General features: G+C 50.7%; 1 protein-coding gene across 1 annotated transcript in view; it reads left to right on the top strand.

Annotated features, from left to right (window-relative positions):
• The first annotated feature begins 227 nt into the window (after window positions 1-227).
• Window positions 228-20,872, top strand: part of col5a1 (procollagen, type V, alpha 1) — a 268,503-nt gene continuing 247,858 nt past the window's right edge. The window contains exon 1 of the mRNA XM_080212368.1: window positions 228-537. Within this exon, the coding sequence (XP_080068494.1) occupies window positions 441-537 (97 nt within the window). The 5' untranslated portion in view covers window positions 228-440. The remainder of the gene's footprint in view (window positions 538-20,872) is intronic.

A 20,872-nucleotide genomic window follows, 5' to 3' on the forward strand; every position in this document is an offset into this window, starting at 1 on the left:
GGTTTTGCAGTTAGTGTCTGAGCTGTGTTTTTTTTAATGTAATTAGAATATAAGTTTGCAGGAGCAGGGTATTTCGTGTCAGTTTGATTTCCCTCCCCGGTGCCCAGTGAGTGTAAGAGACTGTGTGGGCGTCGTCTGGCACTGGGCTGGAGTGGGCAGTGAGAGGAGGGGAGGGAGGGGGCACTCCCACATCTGCAGCATCTGTATCGCTGCCTGTGCCTCTGGTGAATTGTTCAGCTCCAGACAAGGCTGGGAGGAGGATCCGGGATTGTGTGAGAGAGAGTGGGGAGGCAGGCGAGTGCTGGGGCTGAAACACTGACACGAATCCACATTCCTTATGGAGCTCACATTCTCGCCCCATCACTGAATTCGCTGATTCCCAACTTCTGCAACTTTTAATTCGTGAAATCTGCGCGGCTCCCGGGAACAGCTTCGGAATTATGGATAATCCCAGCCGCTGGAGGAGGAAGAGGAGAATGTGGCATTCTGTGCTGGCATTGCACTCTCTCCTCTCATTAGTAACTTATGTCCGTGCAGGTAAGTGAGTTGTTCCCGCTCCGGGAACTGTGCAAACTTCTTCCGGAAACTTTTGCTAACTCCCTGAAACTTGTACAGGCTGCGAGAGGAGCAGATTCTGGGAATACTTTTCCCTTTTCCCAACCCCCCTCTTTACAGATTCACTGAAAATCTGGGAAACAGGACTTTGTTTAAAGTGTCCACATTCCTTTTGAAGGAGAGAGGAGGGGGTGGGTGTCAGATTCCCCTGGGGTCCCTGTTCGGGCTGTAACAAGCACCCCACCAAACCCACCCCTTCACCCTCTCTTTCACCACCCCCTGTTCCCCCCCCCCCCCCACACACACACACACACACTTTCACCACCCTCACCCCCACACTAACTCTCTCCTTTGTTCTTTGGCGACTGTTCCCTGGAAGGAGAGAGAGTGGGAGCCACCCTGAGAACAAGAACGTTTTAAAACAGCCTCCCTCTCCCTCCCTGTGTGTGTGGGTGTGTGTGTGGGTGTGTGTGTGTGTTGGGGTTCCCAGTCTCTCTCCCTGTCTCAGTGAAAAGCCCAGGATTCGCCCCCGAGAAACAATAGCATTCTCTACCCTCCATTCACCTTTTCCCAAACCTTTTGTGAAACTTCCCGGAAGAATTCGAGTTTTCCTGCGGAGGGATTGGGAAGTGTGCTGTGTGACACCGCTCAGTGAGCCGGGGATAACCCCAGCAATGTTACAGCTTGTGTGGAAGGGGCTGGAATCTCTGAGACTTGTCTACATTACTGACTGCTGCAGTTTTTAATTTGAGAATGGAGTGGGTGAATTAGTCCAAGGAGCAGTGCAGATCCCTGTCTGAAGTGGGAGATGTTGAGATGATGAAATCCCACTGGGAATGGTTAATAGTCAGAGCCTGAGAGAATCATTCTTTCCGAATGTGGTGTCTGCGAGACTAAAGGTCATTTTCCTGGTTAAGCTTTCTCTGGCGGTTTGATTACGTTTCAGGGAGTGACTGTCTTTGAAAAAGGAAAAAAAAGACTATTCCCAGCCTTAATGTGACAGAATCTTAGATTGTGAGTCTGTGAGTCTGTGCACCAGTGCAGACCCTGTGCCCCAGTGCAGACCCTGTGCAGCAATGCAGAGCGTGTGCCCCAGTGCAGAGCCTGTGCCCCAGTGCAGAGTCTGTGCAGCAATGCAGAGCCTGTGCCCCAGTGCAGAGCCTGTGCAGCAATGCAGAGCCTGTGTCCCAGTGCAGAGCCTGTGCAGCAATGCAGAGCCTGTGTCCCAGTGCAGAATCTGTGCAGCAATGCAGAGCCTGTGCCCCAGTGCAGAGCCTGTGCAGCAATGCAGAGTCTGTGCAGCAATGCAGAGCCTGTGCCCCAGTGCAGCAATGCAGAGCCTGTGTCCCAGTGCAGAGTCTGTGCAGCAATGCAGAGTTTGTGCCCCAGTGCAGAGTCTGTGCAGCAATGGAGAGTCAGTGCCCCAGTGCAGAGTCTGTGCAGCAACGGAGAGTCTGTGCCCCAGTGCAAAGCCTGTGCCGCAATGCAGAGCCTGTGCCCCAGTGCAGAGCCTGTGCCCCAGTGCAGAGCCAGTGCAGCAATGCAGAGCCTGTGCCCCAGTGCAGAGTCTGTGCAGCAATGGAGAGTCAGTGCCCCAGTGCAGAGTCTGTGCAGCAACGGAGAGTCTGTGCCCCAGTGCAAAGCCTGTGCCGCAATGCAGAGCCTGTGCCCCAGTGCAGAGCCTGTGCCCCAGTGCAGAGCCTGTCCCCCAGTGCAGACTGCCAGATCTCACATGTGGGTGAGTGTGTGTGCACTGGTGCAGAGAGTGGGGGATTTTCTGGCCTCTCCATGGGCATTTTTCCCATTCTGGAAGCTGGCACACTCTGGTGGATCTCTGGTCTCACTACTGTCACTGGAATTTTCTATCCACCCAACGCCCCCAGGTGACCCGCAGTGGATTGCTCGGTTAACGGGACCAGAATATCCCAGTGGGCTGGACAATTCCGGCCAGTGGGTTTGCTGTGTGTGAAGGAGCTGCTCCAGGATTCGGGAACTGATTCCCCAGTAGGATGCAGCGACCAGGTCTGTGTCTATGTCCAGACCCTGAGGCAGTGTCACCCAGACCCTGAGGCAGTGTCACCCAGACGCTGAGGCAGTGTCACCCAGACCCTGAAGCAGTGTCACCCAGACCCTGAGGCAGTGTCACCCAGACCCTGAGGCAGTGTCACCCAGACCCTGAGGCAGTGTCACCCAGACCCTGAAGCAGTGTCACCCAGACCCTGAGGCAGTGTCACCCAGACCCTGAGGCAGTGTCACCCAGACCCTGAGGCAGTGTTACCCAGCCAGTATCCACGGGGAGTGAACAACCACACAGGGGGAGTTTATTCCAATAGGAGTGACCCTGCTGTGCTGATATCTGATACCTTCAGGCTCTCCAGTTTACCAACTGCCTGAACTTGCTTTCTGTTCCACAGGGAGTTAATGTTCACCCAGCTGGCGTGGGCAGGAATGGAAGTGTTACAGTGAGGAAGGAGGCTAAATGGGAGGGTCAACTGGGGGCAGAGTGAAAAGGTTGAGTACCGCGGACCTGAATGAACTGTTTAAAGGTCATTGGGTCTGGAGGGGTCAAACACAAAGGTCAGAAGTTCAAAGCCATGCCACTCGCTGCTGAGATCAGCTTCTCCCAGCTCTTATAGAGCAGGATCAGAATTGTGAGAGCATCACTGAGTAACTGAGAAACCAGCCAGATCTAGTTATTGAGTGGGAGACGTTAGTGGAACAGATAGGTCTGTAATGCATAGATTCTAAACACGCGGACAGTGTGCCCTCGGGGTGGACACTCGGACAGTGCGCCCTCGGGGTGGACACTCGGACAGTGCGCCCTCGGGGTGGACACTCGGACAGAGCGCCCTCGGGGTGGACACTCGGACAGAGCGCCCTCGGGGTGGACACTCGGACAGAGCGCCCTCGGGGTGGACACTCGGACAGAGCGCCCTCGGGGTGGACACTCGGACAGTGCGCCCTCGGGGTGGACACTCGGACAGAGCGCCCTCGGGGTGGACACTCGGACAGTGCGCCCTCGGGGTGGACACTCGGACAGTGCGCCCTCGGGGTGGACACTCGGACAGAGCGCCCTCGGGGTGGACACTCGGACAGAGCGCCCTCGGGGTGGACACTCGGACAGAGCGCCCTCGGGGTGGACACTCGGACAGAGCGCCCTCGGGGTGGACACTCGGACAGTGCGCCCTCGGGGTGGACGCTCGGACAGAGCGCCCTCGGGGTGGACGCTCGGACAGTGCGCCCTCGGGGTGGACGCTCGGACAGTGCGCCCTCGGGGTGGACGCTCGGACAGAGCGCCCTCGGGGTGGACACTCGGACAGTGCGCCCTCGGGGTGGACACTCGGACAGTGCGCCCTCGGGGTGGACACTCGGACAGTGCGCCCTCGGGGTGGACACTCGGACAGTGCGCCCTCGGGGTGGACACTCGGACAGTGCGCCCTCGGGGTGGACACTCGGACAGTGCGCCCTCGGGGTGGACACTCGGACAGTGCGCCCTCGGGGTGGACACTCGGACAGTGCGCCCTCGGGGTGGACACTCGGACAGTGCGCCCTCGGGGTGGACACTCGGACAGAGCGCCCTCGGGGTGGACACTCGGACAGTGCGCCCTCGGGGTGGACACTCGGACAGTGCGCCCTCGGGGTGGACACTCGGACAGTGCGCCCTCGGGGTGGACACTCGGACAGTGCGCCCTCGGGGTGGACACTCGGACAGTGCGCCCTCGGGGTGGACACTCGGACAGTGCGCCCTCGGGGTGGACACTCGGACAGTGCGCCCTCGGGGTGGACACTCGGACAGTGCGCCCTCGGGGTGGACACTCGGACAGTGCGCCCTCGGGGTGGACACTCGGACAGTGCGCCCTCGGGGTGGACACTCGGACAGTGCGCCCTCGGGGTGGACACTCGGACAGTGCGCCCTCGGGGTGGACACTCGGACAGTGCGCCCTCGGGGTGGACACTCCAGATCCACTGTCTCCAAGATGATATCAGTCCAATCGGTGAGAGAATCCCAGTCTGTAACATGGTTCTGGCCATCGAAAAACCACAGCACAAACAGGCCCCTCAGCACTCGGTCCGAGTGTCCACCCCGAGGGCGCACTGTCCGAGTGTCCACCCCGAGGGCGCACTGTCCGAGTGTCCACCCCGAGGGCGCACTGTCCGAGTGTCCACCCCGAGGGCGCACTGTCCGAGTGTCCACCCCGAGGGCGCACTGTCCGAGTGTCCACCCCGAGGGTGCACTGTCCGAGTGTCCACCCCGAGGGCGCACTGTCCGAGTGTCCACCCCGAGGGCACACTGTCCGAGTGTCCACCCCGAGGGCGCACTGTCCGAGTGTCCACCCCGAGGGCGCACTGTCCGAGTGTCCACCCCGAGGGCGCACTGTCCGAGTGTCCACCCCGAGGGCGCACTGTCCGAGTGTCCACCCCGAGGGCGCACTGTCCGAGTGTCCACCCCGAGGGCGCACTGTCCGAGTGTCCACCCCGAGGGCGCTCTGTCCGAGTGTCCACCCCGAGGGTGCACTGTCCGAGTGTCCACCCCGAGGGCGCACTGTCCGAGTGTCCACCCCGAGGGTGCACTGCCTGAATGTCTATCCCAAGGGTTGCGCCGATCATATCTCTACCTACCAGGCTTACCTATAACCCTCAATCGCATTAAATCCCATGTACTCATCCAGAAGTCTCTTAAAAGACCCTATCGAATTTGCCTCCACCACCACCGACGGCAGCCGATTCCACTCACCCACCACCCTCTGAGTGAAAAACTTACCCCTGACATCTCCTCTGTACCTACTCCCCAGCACCTTAAGCCTGTGTCCTCTCGTAGCGACCATTTAAGCCCTGGGAAATAACCTCTGAGAATCCACCCTATCTATACCTCTCAACATCTTACACACCTCTATCAGGTCACCTCTCATCCTTCGTCTCTCCAAGGAGAAAAGACCGAGCTCCCACAACCTATCTTCATAAGGCATGCCTCCCAATCCAGGCAACATCCCTGTAAATCTCCTCTGCACCCTCTCAATAGCTTCCACATCCTTCCTGTAGTGAGGCGACCAGAACTGCGCACAGTACTCCAAGTGGGGTCTGACAAGGGTTTTATAAAGTTGCAGCATTACCTCCCGACTCCTAAACTCAATCCCTCGATTAATGAAGGCCAGTACACCATACGCCTTCTTAACCACATCCTCCACCTGTGAAGCTGCTTTGAGAGTCCTATGAACCCGGACCCCAAGATCCTTCTGATTTTCCACACTGCTAAGAGTCCTAACATTATTCCTTCATCCCACTTGACCTCCAAAATGAACCACCACACACTTATCTGGGTTGAAGTCCATCTGCCACTTCTCCGCCCAGTCTTGCATCCTATCTATGTCCCGCTGCATCTTCTGACATCCCCCCACACTATCCACAACAACACCAACCTTTGTGTCATCGGCGAACTTACCAACCCATCTCCCACTTCCTCATCCAGGTCATTTATAAAAATCACAAACAGCAAGGGTCCCAGAACAGATCCCTGAGGCACTCCACTGGTGACTGACCTCCATGCAGAAAAAGACCCATCCGCAACCACTCTCTGCCTTCTGCGGACAAGCCAGTTCTGGATCCACAAAGCAATGTCCCGTTGGATCTCATACCCCCTCACTTTTTCAATAAGCCTTGCATGGGGAACCTTATTGAACGCCTTGCTGAAGTCCATATAAACCACATCCACCGCTCTTCCTTTGTCAATGTGTTTAGTCACATCTTCAAAAAATTCAACCAGGCTCGTAAGACACGATCTGCCTTTAACAAAGCCGTGCTATTTTTGATCATACTATACCTCTCCAAATGTTCATAAATCCTGTCTCTCAGGATCTTCTCCATCAACTTACCAACCACTGAGGTTAGACTCACCTGTCGATAATTTCCTGGGCTATCTCTATTCCCTTTCTTGAATAGAGGAACCATATCCGCAATCCTCCAATCCTCTGGAACCTCTCCCACCTCCATCATTGACACAAAGATCATTGCCAGAGGCTCTGCACTCTCTTCCCTCGCCGCCCACAGTAACCTGGGGTACATCCCATCCGGTCCTGGCAACTTATCTAACTTGATGCTTTTTAAAAGCTCCAACACATCCTCTTTCTTAATGTCAACATACTCAAGCTTTTCAGTTCACCGCAAGCCTGCACTACAACCACCAAGATCCTTTTCCATGTGAATACCGAAGTAAAGTATTCATAGAGCACCTCTGCTAATTCTACAAGTTCTATACAAAATTTCCCACCTTCACATTTAAAGGTCCTATTCCTTCGCATCTCATCCTTTTACTCTTCACATATTTGTAGAACGCCTGAGAGTTTTCCTTAATCTTACCTGCCAAGGTCTTCTCATGACCCCTTCTGGCTTTCCTCATTTCCTTAAGTACCTTCCTACAAGCTGTATGCTCCTCTAGATCCCTAACATTACCTAGCTCTCTGAACCTTTTGTACACTTTTCTTTTCGACTAGATTCATTACAACTTTTGTGCACCACGGTTCCTGTAACCTCCTTGTCTCATCGGAACATCATCGTGCAGAGCTCCAGACAAATATTCCTTGAAAATCTACCACCTTACTTTGGTACATTTCCCCGAAAAAACCTCCTCCTAATTTACATCTCTAATTTCCTGCCTGATGGCTTCATATTTCCCCTTCCTCCAGATAAACACTTCCCCAGCTTGCCTGATCCTATCCCTCTCCCAATGCTAGTGTAAAGGAGATAGAGTTATGATCACTATCCCCGAGCTGCTCTCCCACTGAGAGATCTGACACCTGTCCAGGTTCATTACCCAATAGCAGATCGAGTACAGCCTCTCCTCTCGTAGGCTTATCTACATACTGTGTCAAGAAACCCTCCTGAACACAACTAACAAACTCCTCCCCATCCAAACCCCTTAGCCTCGGGATATTCCAATCGATATTTGGGAAATTAAAGTCTCCCATCATGACAACTCTGTTATTATTACATCTCTCCAGGACCTGTTTCCCTGTTAGATTGGTTCCACCGGTTGGCGCAACATCGAGGGCCGAAGGACCTGTACTGCGCTGTAATGTTCTATGTTCTATCTGCTCCTCAACATCCCTGTTACTTTTGGGCGACCTATAGAAAACACCCAGCAAAGTTACCGACCCCTTCCTGTTCCGAACTTCCACCCACAGAGACTCTGTAGACAGTCCCTCCACGGCAAGCACCTTCTCTACAGCCGTGACACTGTCCCTGATCAACAGTGCCACTCCACCCCCCTCCCTGTCCCTCCTGAAACATCTGAAACCCGGCACCTGAACTACCCATTCCATTCTCTGGAAATGGGAGGCAGCTGTGACAGCTCCGCTGACAAAAAACTCCTCAAATCATCACATCACCACCAGCTTCCAGTTAAAAGTCTGCAAATTAATGCCAGCAAAAATGAGCAAATAAAACTTTGAGAAACTAGCAGAGTGTTCCAGTGGGAATGATCCCAACAAGCCAATAACACAAACATTCCATCAAGGATTCAGTATAAATAATACAGCTGGAATATCATCATTTAATCTCCAACCATCGAGAGTAATTTCAGCAACAAATGCACTCACACAGAGGGGGATGGGGAGTGTTAGAATGGACCGCCTCATTACAGGGGGGACTGAGAGTGTGTGTGAGTGTGTGTGAATGGGAGCACATACGTGAGGGTGAGATCGTGTGTGAGCGCATGTGTGTGTGAGTGCATGTGTGTATGAGCGCTCGTGTGACCATGTGTGCAAGCACATATGAGTGTGTGTGAGCATGTGTGTGTGTGTGAGCGCATGTATGAGCATGTGTGTGAAAGTGTGTGTGAACATGCGTGTGTGAGCATGTATATGAGGTGCATGTGTGAGTGCGCGTGTGTGAGCATGTACGTATCAGCGCGCGTGTGTGTGTGTGTGTGTGTGTGTATGAGCGTGTGTGTGTGTGTGTGTGTGTGTGAGCGTGTGTGTGTGTGTGTGTGTGTGTGTATGAGCGTGTGTGTGTGTATGAGCGTGTGTGTGTGAGGGCATGTGAGTGTTTGTGTATTTTTTGTGTGTGAAACTGCACTGAGTGTCCCAGCAGCATAGAACAACACAGGAACAGGCCCTTTGGCCCACAACATTGTGCTGAACACAACACCAAATTAAACTGATCCCTTTGCCTACCCTTGCTCCATATCCTTCTATTCCTTGCATATTCACATGCTTATCCAAAAGTCCCTTAAACACCCTATCGTTTCTGCCTCCAAAACCACCCCGGCAGCCCATTCCAGACACCTACCGTTCAGTTAAAAATTTGCCCCTCATCTTCTTTGAACTTTCTCCCTCTCACCTCAAGCGCGTGCCCCTAGTATTAGACATTTCAACTCTGGGAAAAAGATTCCGACGGTCAATCTTATCTATGCTTCTCATAATTTTATAGACTTCCATCAGGTTTCCCCTCAGCCTCCACTGCTCTAGAGAAAACAACCCTAGTTTGTCCAGACTCTCCTTATAGCTCAGGCTCTCTAATCCAAGCAGCATCCTGGTAAACCTCGCCTGCATCCTCTCCAAAGCCTGTACATCCTTCCTGCATTGTGGTGACCAGAACCAAATGCAATACTCTAAATGCAGCCTAACCAAAGTTTTATAAAGCTGCGATGTGATCCTGTTGAAGGGGTACGATGTACTTGTTCAACGTGAAGATAAGGATGTAGATTGTCTGCAGTTCAGCCACAGTGTGGGTCATGGCATCTGGGAACACAAAGGGTGGGGTTGGGGGGTGGGGGTGGAGGGTGGGTGGGGGGTGGGTAGGAGGAAGCAGGAAGGTGTAATGTGGTAGTTGGAGGGAATTCAACATTCCCCACTCCAGATGGAATCCTTTATTAGCAGCATGGAGAGTTCCTCATGGATGGTGCACACCTGGAGCCAGACTGAGGGGCATCTCAAACCAGCTTTCAGTGCTGGCATAGTGGTTAGCACCACTGCCTCACAGCGCCAGGGACCCAGTTCGATCCCTGCCTTGGGTGGCTGTGTGAGTTTACACATTCTCCCTGTATCTGTGCGGGTTTGCACTCCAAAAGTGTGTAGGTTAGGTAGATTGGCTTTGGTAAATGCATGGGGTCACTGAGATAGGGCTGGGCTGTGGGGCCTGCACAAGATACTGTTTCGGAGGGCTGGTGTGGACTCAATGGACCAAATGGCCTCCTTGTGCTAGGAGAACTGTGGGAGCACTGCGGGAGCGCTGCGGGAGCGCTATGGGAATTCTGTGGGAGAACTGTGGGAACTCTATGGGAACTCTGTGGGAGAACTGTGGGAACTCTATGGGAACTCTGTGGGAGAACTGTGGGGGCGCTCCGGGACTGCAATCCTAGCAGAAAGGAGCGATTGGGTAGTGAGAAGGAGTTTATTTGAGTAAATGATGGGGTTAACTCAGGCGGAAGGGTAATGTCAATAATTTAAATGTGAAGGAAGAGAATGGAGCGATTGTCAGAAATTGTAGTTTTGGTAAAAAAAAGAAAAACTAAAAAATGTAAAGTGATTAAAATAAGAGAGAAAAATAAAAAATACAATAAAACACAAAACAGAAACAGATAAGAGTGTGTGTCCCAAATTGGCAACTTATAAAAACACAGGGTACACGGAACAAACTGATTGAAATACGTTTGTAAGTTGAGCTGAGAGACTGTGAGATAATCACCATCGGGCTGGGCTGGGAATAAACCAGATTACAGCATCAGAAAAATCATCGAGAAACCTAAATGATTAAGGAGGAAATCCCTTTAATGATGAGGGAGCATATAACACGGGGTAACAGCGGCAGTGAAGGCTTTACAGGGAGAATTAAGAAATAGAAAAGGTTTGAAGATTGGCGAGGGAACTGTAGAAAAGCCCCTGGTAGCAGCTATGAAGTGGCAGGTTGTATAAATGCAGAGACAGTATACAGGAAAGGCAGTGTGGTTTTAATGGGGGATTTTAACTCAGATAGATTGAGGTGTCAGTAAGCTAGTGAATTTGTGGGACAGTCTCTGAAGCAATGGGCTGAATTTCACAAGGGAATCAGGACTCTGACCTTTGGGTAAAAAGCAGGTCCCGAGATGACATTTATCAGCAGGAGGCTCTGCTCAACAGTTCCACCGCAGGAGCTGTGGGCTGCTGCCCAGCGGAGACTGACAGCTGGGCTCCTGATGGTGCTGGAACCTTCTGTCTTCCAATGTTGAAGCTTGGCTGTTTGCCCAGACCTATAAAAGCATTATTTCAGCAGTTTTGACAATGGAAGTGAACTGTTAACTTTGCTTGATCAACCTATAAGCAGTTATAATTGGTTTGTGTGATCTCTTTTGTCAATGTCTCAATGTTTAAAATTAAGAGATGTGAACTGTTTGCTTCCTGTTATTGACTATTTTAATAACCTGTCTGATTGACATTTTTAGAGGGTTGTAGGAGAAACAGTTTTCTTTCTGGAAGATTTGTGATTTTTATCTCTGCAGTTCCACACTTGCCATTATTATTGCTATCTGATTGGTTATGTGCAGTGTGCACACATGGGGGTGGGCAAGAAAGGCTCATGAGTTGGCATTAAGTTGGCATTGGAGGTATAAGGGATGATCAAGTGGATGGGGGGCATTCTAAGGGTGTGTTTTGGGTGAGGGGGGTTATGAGGGGGTGTTTTGGGTGAGGGGGATTATGAGGGGGTGTTTTGGGTGAGGGGGCGTTATGAGGGGGTGTTTTGGGTGAGGGGGTTTATGAGGGGGTGTTTTGGGTGAGGGGGGTTATGAGGGGGTGTTTTGGGTGAGGAGGGGGTTTATGAGGGAGTGTTTTGGGTGAGGAGGGGGTTATGAGGGGGTGTTTTGGGTGAGGGGGGTTTATGAGGGGGTGTTTTGGGTGGGGGGGTTTATGAGGGGGTGTTTTGGGTGAGGGGGGTTTATGAGGGGGTGTTTTGGGTGAGGGGGGTTTATGAGGGGGTGTTTTGGGTGAGGGGGTGTTATGAGGGGGTGTTTTGGGTGAGGGGGGTTTATGAGGGGGTGTTTTGGGTGAGGAGGGGGTTTATGAGGGGGTGTTTTGGGTGAGGGGGTTTATGAGGGGGTGTTTTGGGTGGGGGGGGGCGTTATGAGGGGGTGTTTTGGGTGAGGGGGTTTATGAGGGGGTGTTTTGGGTGAGGGGGGAGATGTTTTACCCAGGCTGCCTCAGCACCTACCTGACCCCGTGGTAACTCACCCTCCTGCTTCTGGGGTTCATTTACCCAACTCCATCCCACAGCCCCCCTCAGGGGCGAATCCTGTGTCCAGTGCCTCACCTTTGACTGAAGTGGATCTGGTGATTGTGGAAATTTGGTGACTGGAGCTATCAGTAATTATTACCCAATCCTGACACTGCGCACAGCGTTCAGACCAACACCCCGATATAATTTTAGTGAGAATCCTTGTACTCTAATCCCTTTGCACTAAAGGTCAACCTAAGGCCATTCCTAATTACTTGCTGTACCTGCACGTTAACTTTCTGAGTTCCTTCTACCATCACCAAATCTCCCTGAACATCAACAAGTTTCACACCTTTTTAAAAATATTCCACTTTTCTGTTCTTATGATCTAAGTGATAAACTCTCACTTCCCCACATTAGAATCTCTGTTATCTTGGTGTCCACTCACTAAACCAGTCTCTATCACATTGCAGTCTCATTGTGTCCTCCTCACTGCTTTGCTTCCAGCTGATTTAGTGTCAGTAGAAAACTTAGATACGTTGTCCTCGCTCTTTTTATTTCGGTCAGTAATAACGATTGGATAGAGCTGAGGTCCCAGCACTGATACTTGTGGCTGTCAGTCAGTTACAACCTACCAACCTGAAAATGCCCTGTTTATACCCACTCCCTGCTTAATAACTCGACTGCCCCTCCGGAAGATAAAGACAATGTGCTTTAAGGGCATCCTGTAGAATTGGAGAATCCCTACAGTGTAGAAGGAGGCCATTCGGCCCATTGAGTCTGCACCAACTCTCTGACAAAGCATCCAGGGAATTCTGGAGATTCATAACCGGAGCCTCCACTCTCTACAGAATGTGAGGGAGCTGACGTTGGGTTCTGACGATTTGTCGGATTTTTGTTTCTCTGCCGATGTGGATTGTTTTAAGTTTTGCTGCTGTAATTAGCACCTTGGTTAGTCTCTATTGCTGGAATGTAATCTGCATCCTTGGCTGTGAGAGTCTCCAAGTAAACCCGAGCCTTTTGGCTAAGATGAAGTGTAGTATGGACGTGCTGCGCTTGGTTGAAGTTATTAGGTTACACTGAGGCTTCATTTGAAGCAATTTTTGAAAGCGGCATCTCGGCTTTTTGGCTAAGGTGCAGATGAGATGAAGCCTTGGAGGAGAAGCTATGCCTGCTCCAATCAGCTTGGATCATGTAGATCAAGCCCGAGACGGGAGGTGCGAGCCCTGTCTTGTTGGCTTGGATTGGGAATGTCCCAACTTGTTGGGACTCTGAATTGGACTTGATTTGATTGAATTGGAATAAAAACCAAGCAATCTGTAACTGGATGAATGACAGATGATACATGGAACCGATTCAAAAACAAATTGAATGTGATCTCAAAACAGTTTAAAGTTAAATAAAACCAGCCCTGGACAATTAAAGAGGTGCGAGGCAACATGCACTGAAGGACTAACGGGGTAAAAGGTTATCGGGGGTCAGCAGGAACATGGGGTAAGGTTACACTCAGATCAGCCATGATCTTATTGAATGGGGGAGCAGGCTGGACAGGCCAGGTGGCCTCCCTCTGCTCCTAATTTCCTATTTTCACACAAAAAGCAAACAAAAATTCAAAATAAATACAGATCCTGACAACTACAAAATGTACAAAGCACAGCAAGGCGTAAAGGCAGAGATAGTTACAGAAAAGGAGTAAGAAAAGGATTATATTCACTGGAGTTTGGAAGAGTGAGAGGGGGTCTCATCGAACCGTATAAAATTCACACAGGGTTAGACAGGGTAGATTCAGAAAGAACGTTCCCGATGTGGTGGTGGGGGGGGGAGTCCAGAACTAGGGGTCAGAGTTTGAGGATAAGGGGGAAACCTTTTAGAACTGAGATGAGGGAAATCTCTTCACCCAGAGGGTGGTGAATGTGTGGAATTCACTCCCACAGAAAGTAGTTGAGGCTAAAACGTTGTCTGATTTCACAAAGAAATGAGATATCACTCTTGGGGCTAAAGGGATCAAGGGATATGGGGGGGAAAGGGGATCAGGATATTGAATTCAATGGTCAGCCCTGATCAAAATGAATGGTGGAGCAGGCTCGAAGGGCCGGATGGCCTCCTCCTGCTTCTAGTTTCTATGTAAATTCACAACATCTTTGTTTTCCAATGAGGAGGGTGTCTGGATCATTGTGGCCCACAGAAGTGGAAGTCCTGTCACCAAGTTATTTACACCGTGTACACAGCCAGCTCTCCAGTCGCTCGCTGCTGAATGCAGGCTGAGAGTCTGACACACCTGCTTTAAATAGGGAGCGTGCGGCTCCCTGATTTAACCATCAATTAGGACTCATCAGGTGGTCCATACTCTAGCACACCAACCTCATTACCCCAGCTGAAGTCACACAGCCCTACACTCTTAATGGTGACATTATCAGTGACAGACATGTTGTCTAATGACCTTGCATCGGTATTTATAACAGAGGAGGGATCCCAGTGTTGGACATCCCACGTCTCAGACACCCCAAGACTGAAGCAGGTGAAGAGTGATGATGGGAATGGCAGCGCAGTGTGACAAATCCCCAGGATCCGATAGTTTACATCCTGGGGGGGTGGGGGTGGGGAGTAGGTGAGAACATTGCAAATGCACTAAATAGTCCAAATTCTCTCAATTAGGAAGACTCTTCCTTTAGATTGGCAAATTGCACACATCATTCTGTTCTTTAAGAAAAGTTAGAGACAGAAACACGAATCGATACCTCCACACCAACTTTATAAATCCAATCATTCAATATCTATTAAAAAGGTCAATGAATCACCTTTGTGCATTCCATTAGCGCCTGTCTTCAATTTGCCTTTGGCTGCCCTAGTCATCCTAGTGAGAAGTCTCACAACATCAGGTTAAAGTCCAACAGATTTATTTGACAGCACTAGCTTTCAGTGAGTCCTCACTCACCTACAGAAGGAGCAGCGCTCCGAAACCTCATGCTACCAAATAAACCTGTTGGACTTTAACCTGGTGTTGAGAGACTTCTTACTGTGCCCGCCCCAGTCCAACACCGGCATCTCCACATCCTGGCTGGTCATCCTACTCAGTCTAACTGTAGTGACTCCTGCATGGACAGCAGCAAGTTACTGGTGTTGAGTGGGGGAGGAGGGATGGTCTTTCGGGACAATGTGAGTGGCTCTGATCCTAGTGTGTCCTGCTTCACACTGCAGCAACTCTTCATGGGAGGCAGATGGGCTGCTCGGACGGCTGGTGACCTACTCCTATTTCTTGTATTCTTGCAATGTGCCTTGCTGCTCAACAGGCATCAGCAAGTTACTAATGGGATGACAGTAGTGAGAGAACTTGTCTTATTTTTCACAGACAGAGGGCAGCAGGCTTTTGCTTCATGCAGCCACTGCCACGTCCCGGGGCAGTCTCAGAAATCCTTGTAATCAGTTGGAGTGCTGGAGTATTGGGAAAGCCTGATTAATCCTATAAGGACTGCTTCTGCATCATGGTGGCAGCATTCTGAGCCTGTTGGACAATAAACTGAGCCTGCATTTCTACAGGCTGAGTGTTTACTGCAGCACTCGGACAGCTGGATGATGTTGCATCATAGTTGCATCCACATGAGGTTGATCACATTGGGAAGGATGGTCTCTGGGTGTGGTACAAAGCGATATGCCAAGTTGATGCCAGGTTCCTCTCACCAGAGGCAGCAGGCTCACAGCGGGAAGCGTCTCAAAGTCACACCCTATCAGCTGGTCCCTGTAATCTCATTGGAGTCCCCAACTCCAGCTCCCGTGTGTACCCTCTCCCTCCGGGAAGTTGGGACTTGTACTGCCCATGAACGAACCCAGTCTGCCGCTTACCCAGTGCCCACTCACTGTAGATTCTTCCTCAAAGCTGCTTTCTAAACTATTCACAGGGTCAATATCTGAACTGTGACTGCAAGCATCAGAGTGTGGAGGCGGGGGGGGGGGGTAGGACTGGAGGAGGGGAGGGGGATTGGAGAGGGGCTGGAGGATTGGAAAAGGGGAGCAGGATTGGAGGGGGAGAGAGGGGGGTTGGGGGGAGATTGAGGGAGGAGAAAGGGATTGAGGAGGGGAAGGAGATTGGAGAAGAGGAGAGAGACTGGAGGAAGTGTTTGTGGAAGTCAACCCAAAGATGTGCAGGTTAGGTGGATTAGCCATGATAAATTGCCCCTTAGCAGGGTAAATACATGGGTTTATGGGGATAGGGCCTGGATAGGATTGTGGTTGGTGCAGGCTCAATGGGCTGAATGGCCTCTTTCTGTGCTGTAGGGATTCTGTGATTCTCTGATTTGAGGAGGTGAGTGACTCGCACCATCGTGAGGCCATGGCAACTTTCAAAGTCGGGCAGGAAGATGCAAATTAGACAATATGCAAATCAACATATGACATGCAAATTAGATGATGTGCCAATTAGGAGATATACAAATTGGCAGACAATACGAAGTTGACACATTGCCTTCATTAGGATCAGTTGACCAGGGCTAAACACACAGAAAGAGACCCTTCGGCCCATCGTCTCTTTGCTGTACTATCCCTGAGTCCTAGTTGCCCTCCCCCTTCGATCCCAGGATTTAAACCTGCGCAGTTCTCCCTCAGTTATCCCAACATTCCATCACTTGGTCCGGCTGTCGCAGCTTCCCATTGGCTGGGACCTCCCCTGCTTGGGGTCCTGAGCTCAATCCTGGAGCTCACAGTCAGCTGAGCAGAGTGGGCTGTGATTGGTTGTTTGTGAGTGGGTTGGGGGGGGGGGGGGGGGGAACCTGGCCTGAGTGACTCTGCTGAAACCCAGTCTCCGTTTTCCCGAGGGCTTTGCTAATTTCCTCTGGGTGCCAGACCCGAGCTCAAAACTGCAGCAGGCGTGAATCCAGCTAAATGATTGCTTTAATGGTCAGGGAGCCTGTTCTGAATATTCTAACCATCGCACAGAGTGGAGACTGGGGCAAATGGAAGGATCTGCTTTCTAACATTGATAGCTCCAGGGTGTGACGGTAAGTGTCTCATTGCCTGTCCCAGAGAGGTCAAGAAACCTCTCGGGAGGCACCTGTAGCCACGTGTAGTGCTGGGACTCTCAGTCTGTACCTCACCCCTGGCCCCATTCCTCCATGGGAATCACCCCCCCGATGGATGGAAGATTAATTTTTACATCGTACAACAGCGAGGAATGAGAAAGCTGGATGCCAGCGAGAGGAAATGTGATCGCACTGCAGAGGATAATCAGAGAGACTGTTCCCCACCCTCTGTGTCCACTGTGGCCCAGCTGTTCACATTCTCACCTCAGATTCAGAATTCCAGGGGCTGGGGTCCAAGGAAATTTAGCAAATTGGATCCAGAATTGGCTGAGTGGTAGGGGGCAGAGGGTGATGGTCAAGGGGTGTTTTTCCGACTGGAAACCTGTGTCCAGTGGGGTCCGGCAGGGGTCAGTGTTGGACCCTTGCTGTTTACAATGTGTCTAAACGATTTAAACTTCAATGTAGGAGGGGTGAACAGTAAGTTTGTGGATGATACGAAAACTGGTGGGATGGTGAATAATGGGGATAGGTTTAGGTTACAGGAGGATATAGACAGGCTGGTCAGCGCTGGGGAATGGGGTTAGATTGGTTAGGTGGTTTGTCTTTGACCAGCACAGACATGATGGGCTGAAAGGCCTTTTCTGTGCTGCGGACCCTCTATGTCTGTGTGACTGGCGATGGCAATGTTCGAAAGAAGGGTGTGAGACTAAACCCAACAGAGACAGGCTGGTCAGTTTAACTTCTGCGCTGGGGAGCATTTTAAACAATAATCCAAAATTAACCGTCACTTGGTCAAATGAGAACTAATTTCAGGAACTAGCATGGATTTGTTTGGGTAAATCTTGTTGAATTAATGTAATGGAGAGGATTGATGAGGGGAATACTGTAGATGTTGTCTGTGTGGACTTTCAAAACATATTTGTTAAAGTGTCACATTCCAGGCTTATCAGTAAAATCTACTCCCATCCTATTCTTGTATTTGACAAGACGCCCCTTAGAACTCACTACCGTATCTGCTTCCACTCCCTCCCCCGGCATTGAGTTTCAGGCAGCCACCACCCTCTGTGTGAAAACCTTGCCCCTCGCACCTTAAACCTGTGCCCCCTAGTAATTGGCTCTTCCACCTTGGGGAAAAGCTCCTGGCTATCCACTGACTATTCAGGAAATTGGGATATTCTCCTTGGAGAAGAGGTCAAGAGGAAACTTAATCGAGATATCCAAAATCATGAGGGGCTTGGACAGAGAGAAACTGCTGCTATTAGTGGAAGGACTGAGAATAAGAGGACACAGATTGAAGGTAATCAGTGAAAGAAGAAATGGAGACCTGAGGAAAAGCTAAAGTCAGCGAGTGGTCAGAGGCTGGGATGCACTTCCTGAGTTTGAGATGGAGGCAGATACTGTTCAAAAGGGAAGCGGGCCATTATTTGGTTCACTGAACCACTGGGGAAGGGGGTGTGCCCGCTTGCTCTTGTAAGGAGTCAGCAAGATGGGCTGAATGGCCTCCTTCAATGCTGGAACCATTCTATGATTCAGTAATTCTGAGTAATTCTTCTCGTTGAATGATATCATTTCACTGGAATTATTCTCAGATTCCACTCGCTCTGAGAGAGAGAGAGAGAGAGAGAGCACAACTGTCAGTGAGTGTGTACGAGCAAGTTCACTGGTGCGTGAGCATGTGTGTGCCAACGAGCATGCGTGTGTGGGTCAGTGCTCGTGTGTCAGCAAGCATGTACGTGAGTGTGGGCTTATGAATGAGACACACACACACACACATACACACAGTGTCTCTCTCTCTCTCTCACACACACACACACACACACACACACACACACACAGTGTCTCTCTCTCTCACACACACACACACACACACACACACACACACACAGTGTCCGTCACACACACACACACAGTGTCTCTCTCTCTCTCACACACACACACACACACACACACACAGTGTCTCTCTCTCTCACACACACACACACAGTGTCTCTCTCATACACACACACACACACACACACACACACAGTGTCTCTCTCATACACACACACACACACAGTGTCTGTCACACACACACACAGTGTCTCTCTCTCACACACACACACACACACACACACAGTGTCTCTCTCTCTCACACACACACACACACACACAGTGTCTCTCTCATACACACACACACACACACACAGTGTCTCTCTCTCACACTCACACACACGCTCACACACACACAGTGTCTCTCTCTCACTCACTCACACACACACACACACAGTGTCTCTCTCTCACACACACACACAGTGTCTCTCTCACACACACATACACATACAGTGTCTCTTTTACACACACACACACATACACAGTGTCTTTCACACACACACGCAGTGTCTCACACACAGTGTCTCTCTCACACATACACAGTCTCTCACACACACTCACACACACACACACAGTGTCTCTCACACACACACATACACACAGTGTCTGTCACACACACACACACAGTGTCTGACACACACACAGTGTCTGTCACACACACACACAGTCTGTCACACACACACAGTGTCTGTCTCACACACACACACACACAGTCTGTCACACACACACACACACACACACACAGTGTCTGTCACACACACAGTGTCTGTCACACACACACACACACACACAGTGTCTCACACACACACACACAGTGTCTGTCACACACACACACACACACAGTCTGTCACACACACACACAGTGTCTCACACACACACACACACACACACACAAACACACAGTATCACACGTACAGACTCATTGAGGTTTACAGCATGGAAACAGGCCCTTCAGCCCAACTTCTCCATGCCACCCTTCTTTTAACCCCCTAAGTTAACCCCAATTGCCCGCATTTGGCCCATGTCCCTCTATACCCATCTTACCCATGCAACTATCTAAATGCTTTTTAAAAGATAAAATTATTCCTGCCTCTACTACTACCTCTGGCAGCTTGTTCCAGACAGTCACCACCCTCTGAAAAAAATTGCTCCTCTGGACCCTTTTGTATCTCTCCCCTCTCACATTAAACCTCTGCCCTCTAGTTTTAGACTCCCCTACCTTTGGGAAAAGATATTGACTATCTAGCTGATCTGTGCCCCTCATTATTTTACAGACCTCTATAAGGTCACCCCTCAGCCTCCTACGCTCCAGAGGAAAAAGTCCCAGTCTATCCAGCCTCTCCTTATAACTCAATCCATCAAGTCCCAGTAGCATCCTAGTAAATCTTTTCTGCACTCTTTCTAGTTTAATAATATCCTTTCTATAATAGAGTGACCAGAATTGCACACAGTATTCCAAGTGTGGCCTTACCAATGTCTTGTACAACTTCAACAAGACGTCCCAACTCCTGTACTGAGTGTGTATGAGTATTTGTGTGAGCGTGTGTGTGTGAGTGTGTATGTGAGAGTGTGTGTGTGAGAGTGTGTGTGTGTGGAGTCCCACTCCCACAGAATTCCGGGTTCTCCCCATCTCTTTCCAAGGCCCATCTAGTATCTCATTACCCAAAGTCCAGCCACTCCCCATTTGCCCCAGAGCCCTGCAGCTGCCAACCCCTTGGCCCCCCGCGGGCTATCCCCAAGCCCTTCGCAACCCTGGCCCACTTCCTGTGCTGCCCAGAATATTTACACTCAGACACTCCCATTAAATCTTCCCATTAAGCTATCGCCGGAAGAGGAGAATGATCCCGGATTCTCTGGTCTGTTCTGAGAACCCAACTCCCTCATCCTTGGTATCATTCTAGTAAAGTTCTCCCGCACCCTCTCTGGGCCTGGTGTCCACCATTGGACACATTACCCCAGCTCGGACCCAGTCTGTCAGTTTGAAAAGTTAAGCAGACTTTCCTCACTTGTTATAAAACCAAAGATTTACCGGCCATCCCAACACGTCCGCCATCTGCTTCTGCCCTTATCCATCTCTTCCCCTGTGCATCCTTTCATATTGTACACAAGGTACATCCATACCCATGGCATGGGCACAATTGCTGATGTGGATGGCAGGCTGGTCAGGCTTGGCACAGTTGGAGGATTTGGCCTTGTCAGGTGAAAGGAATTTAGTGCAGGCTCCGGGCTAACTTGCTGCCTGTGGAACCAGGGCC

The sequence above is a fragment of the Carcharhinus amblyrhynchos genome, chromosome 25 (assembly GCF_965287045.1).
Source record: "Carcharhinus amblyrhynchos chromosome 25, sCarAmb.v2.hapA, whole genome shotgun sequence".
NCBI lineage: Eukaryota > Metazoa > Chordata > Chondrichthyes > Carcharhiniformes > Carcharhinidae > Carcharhinus > Carcharhinus amblyrhynchos.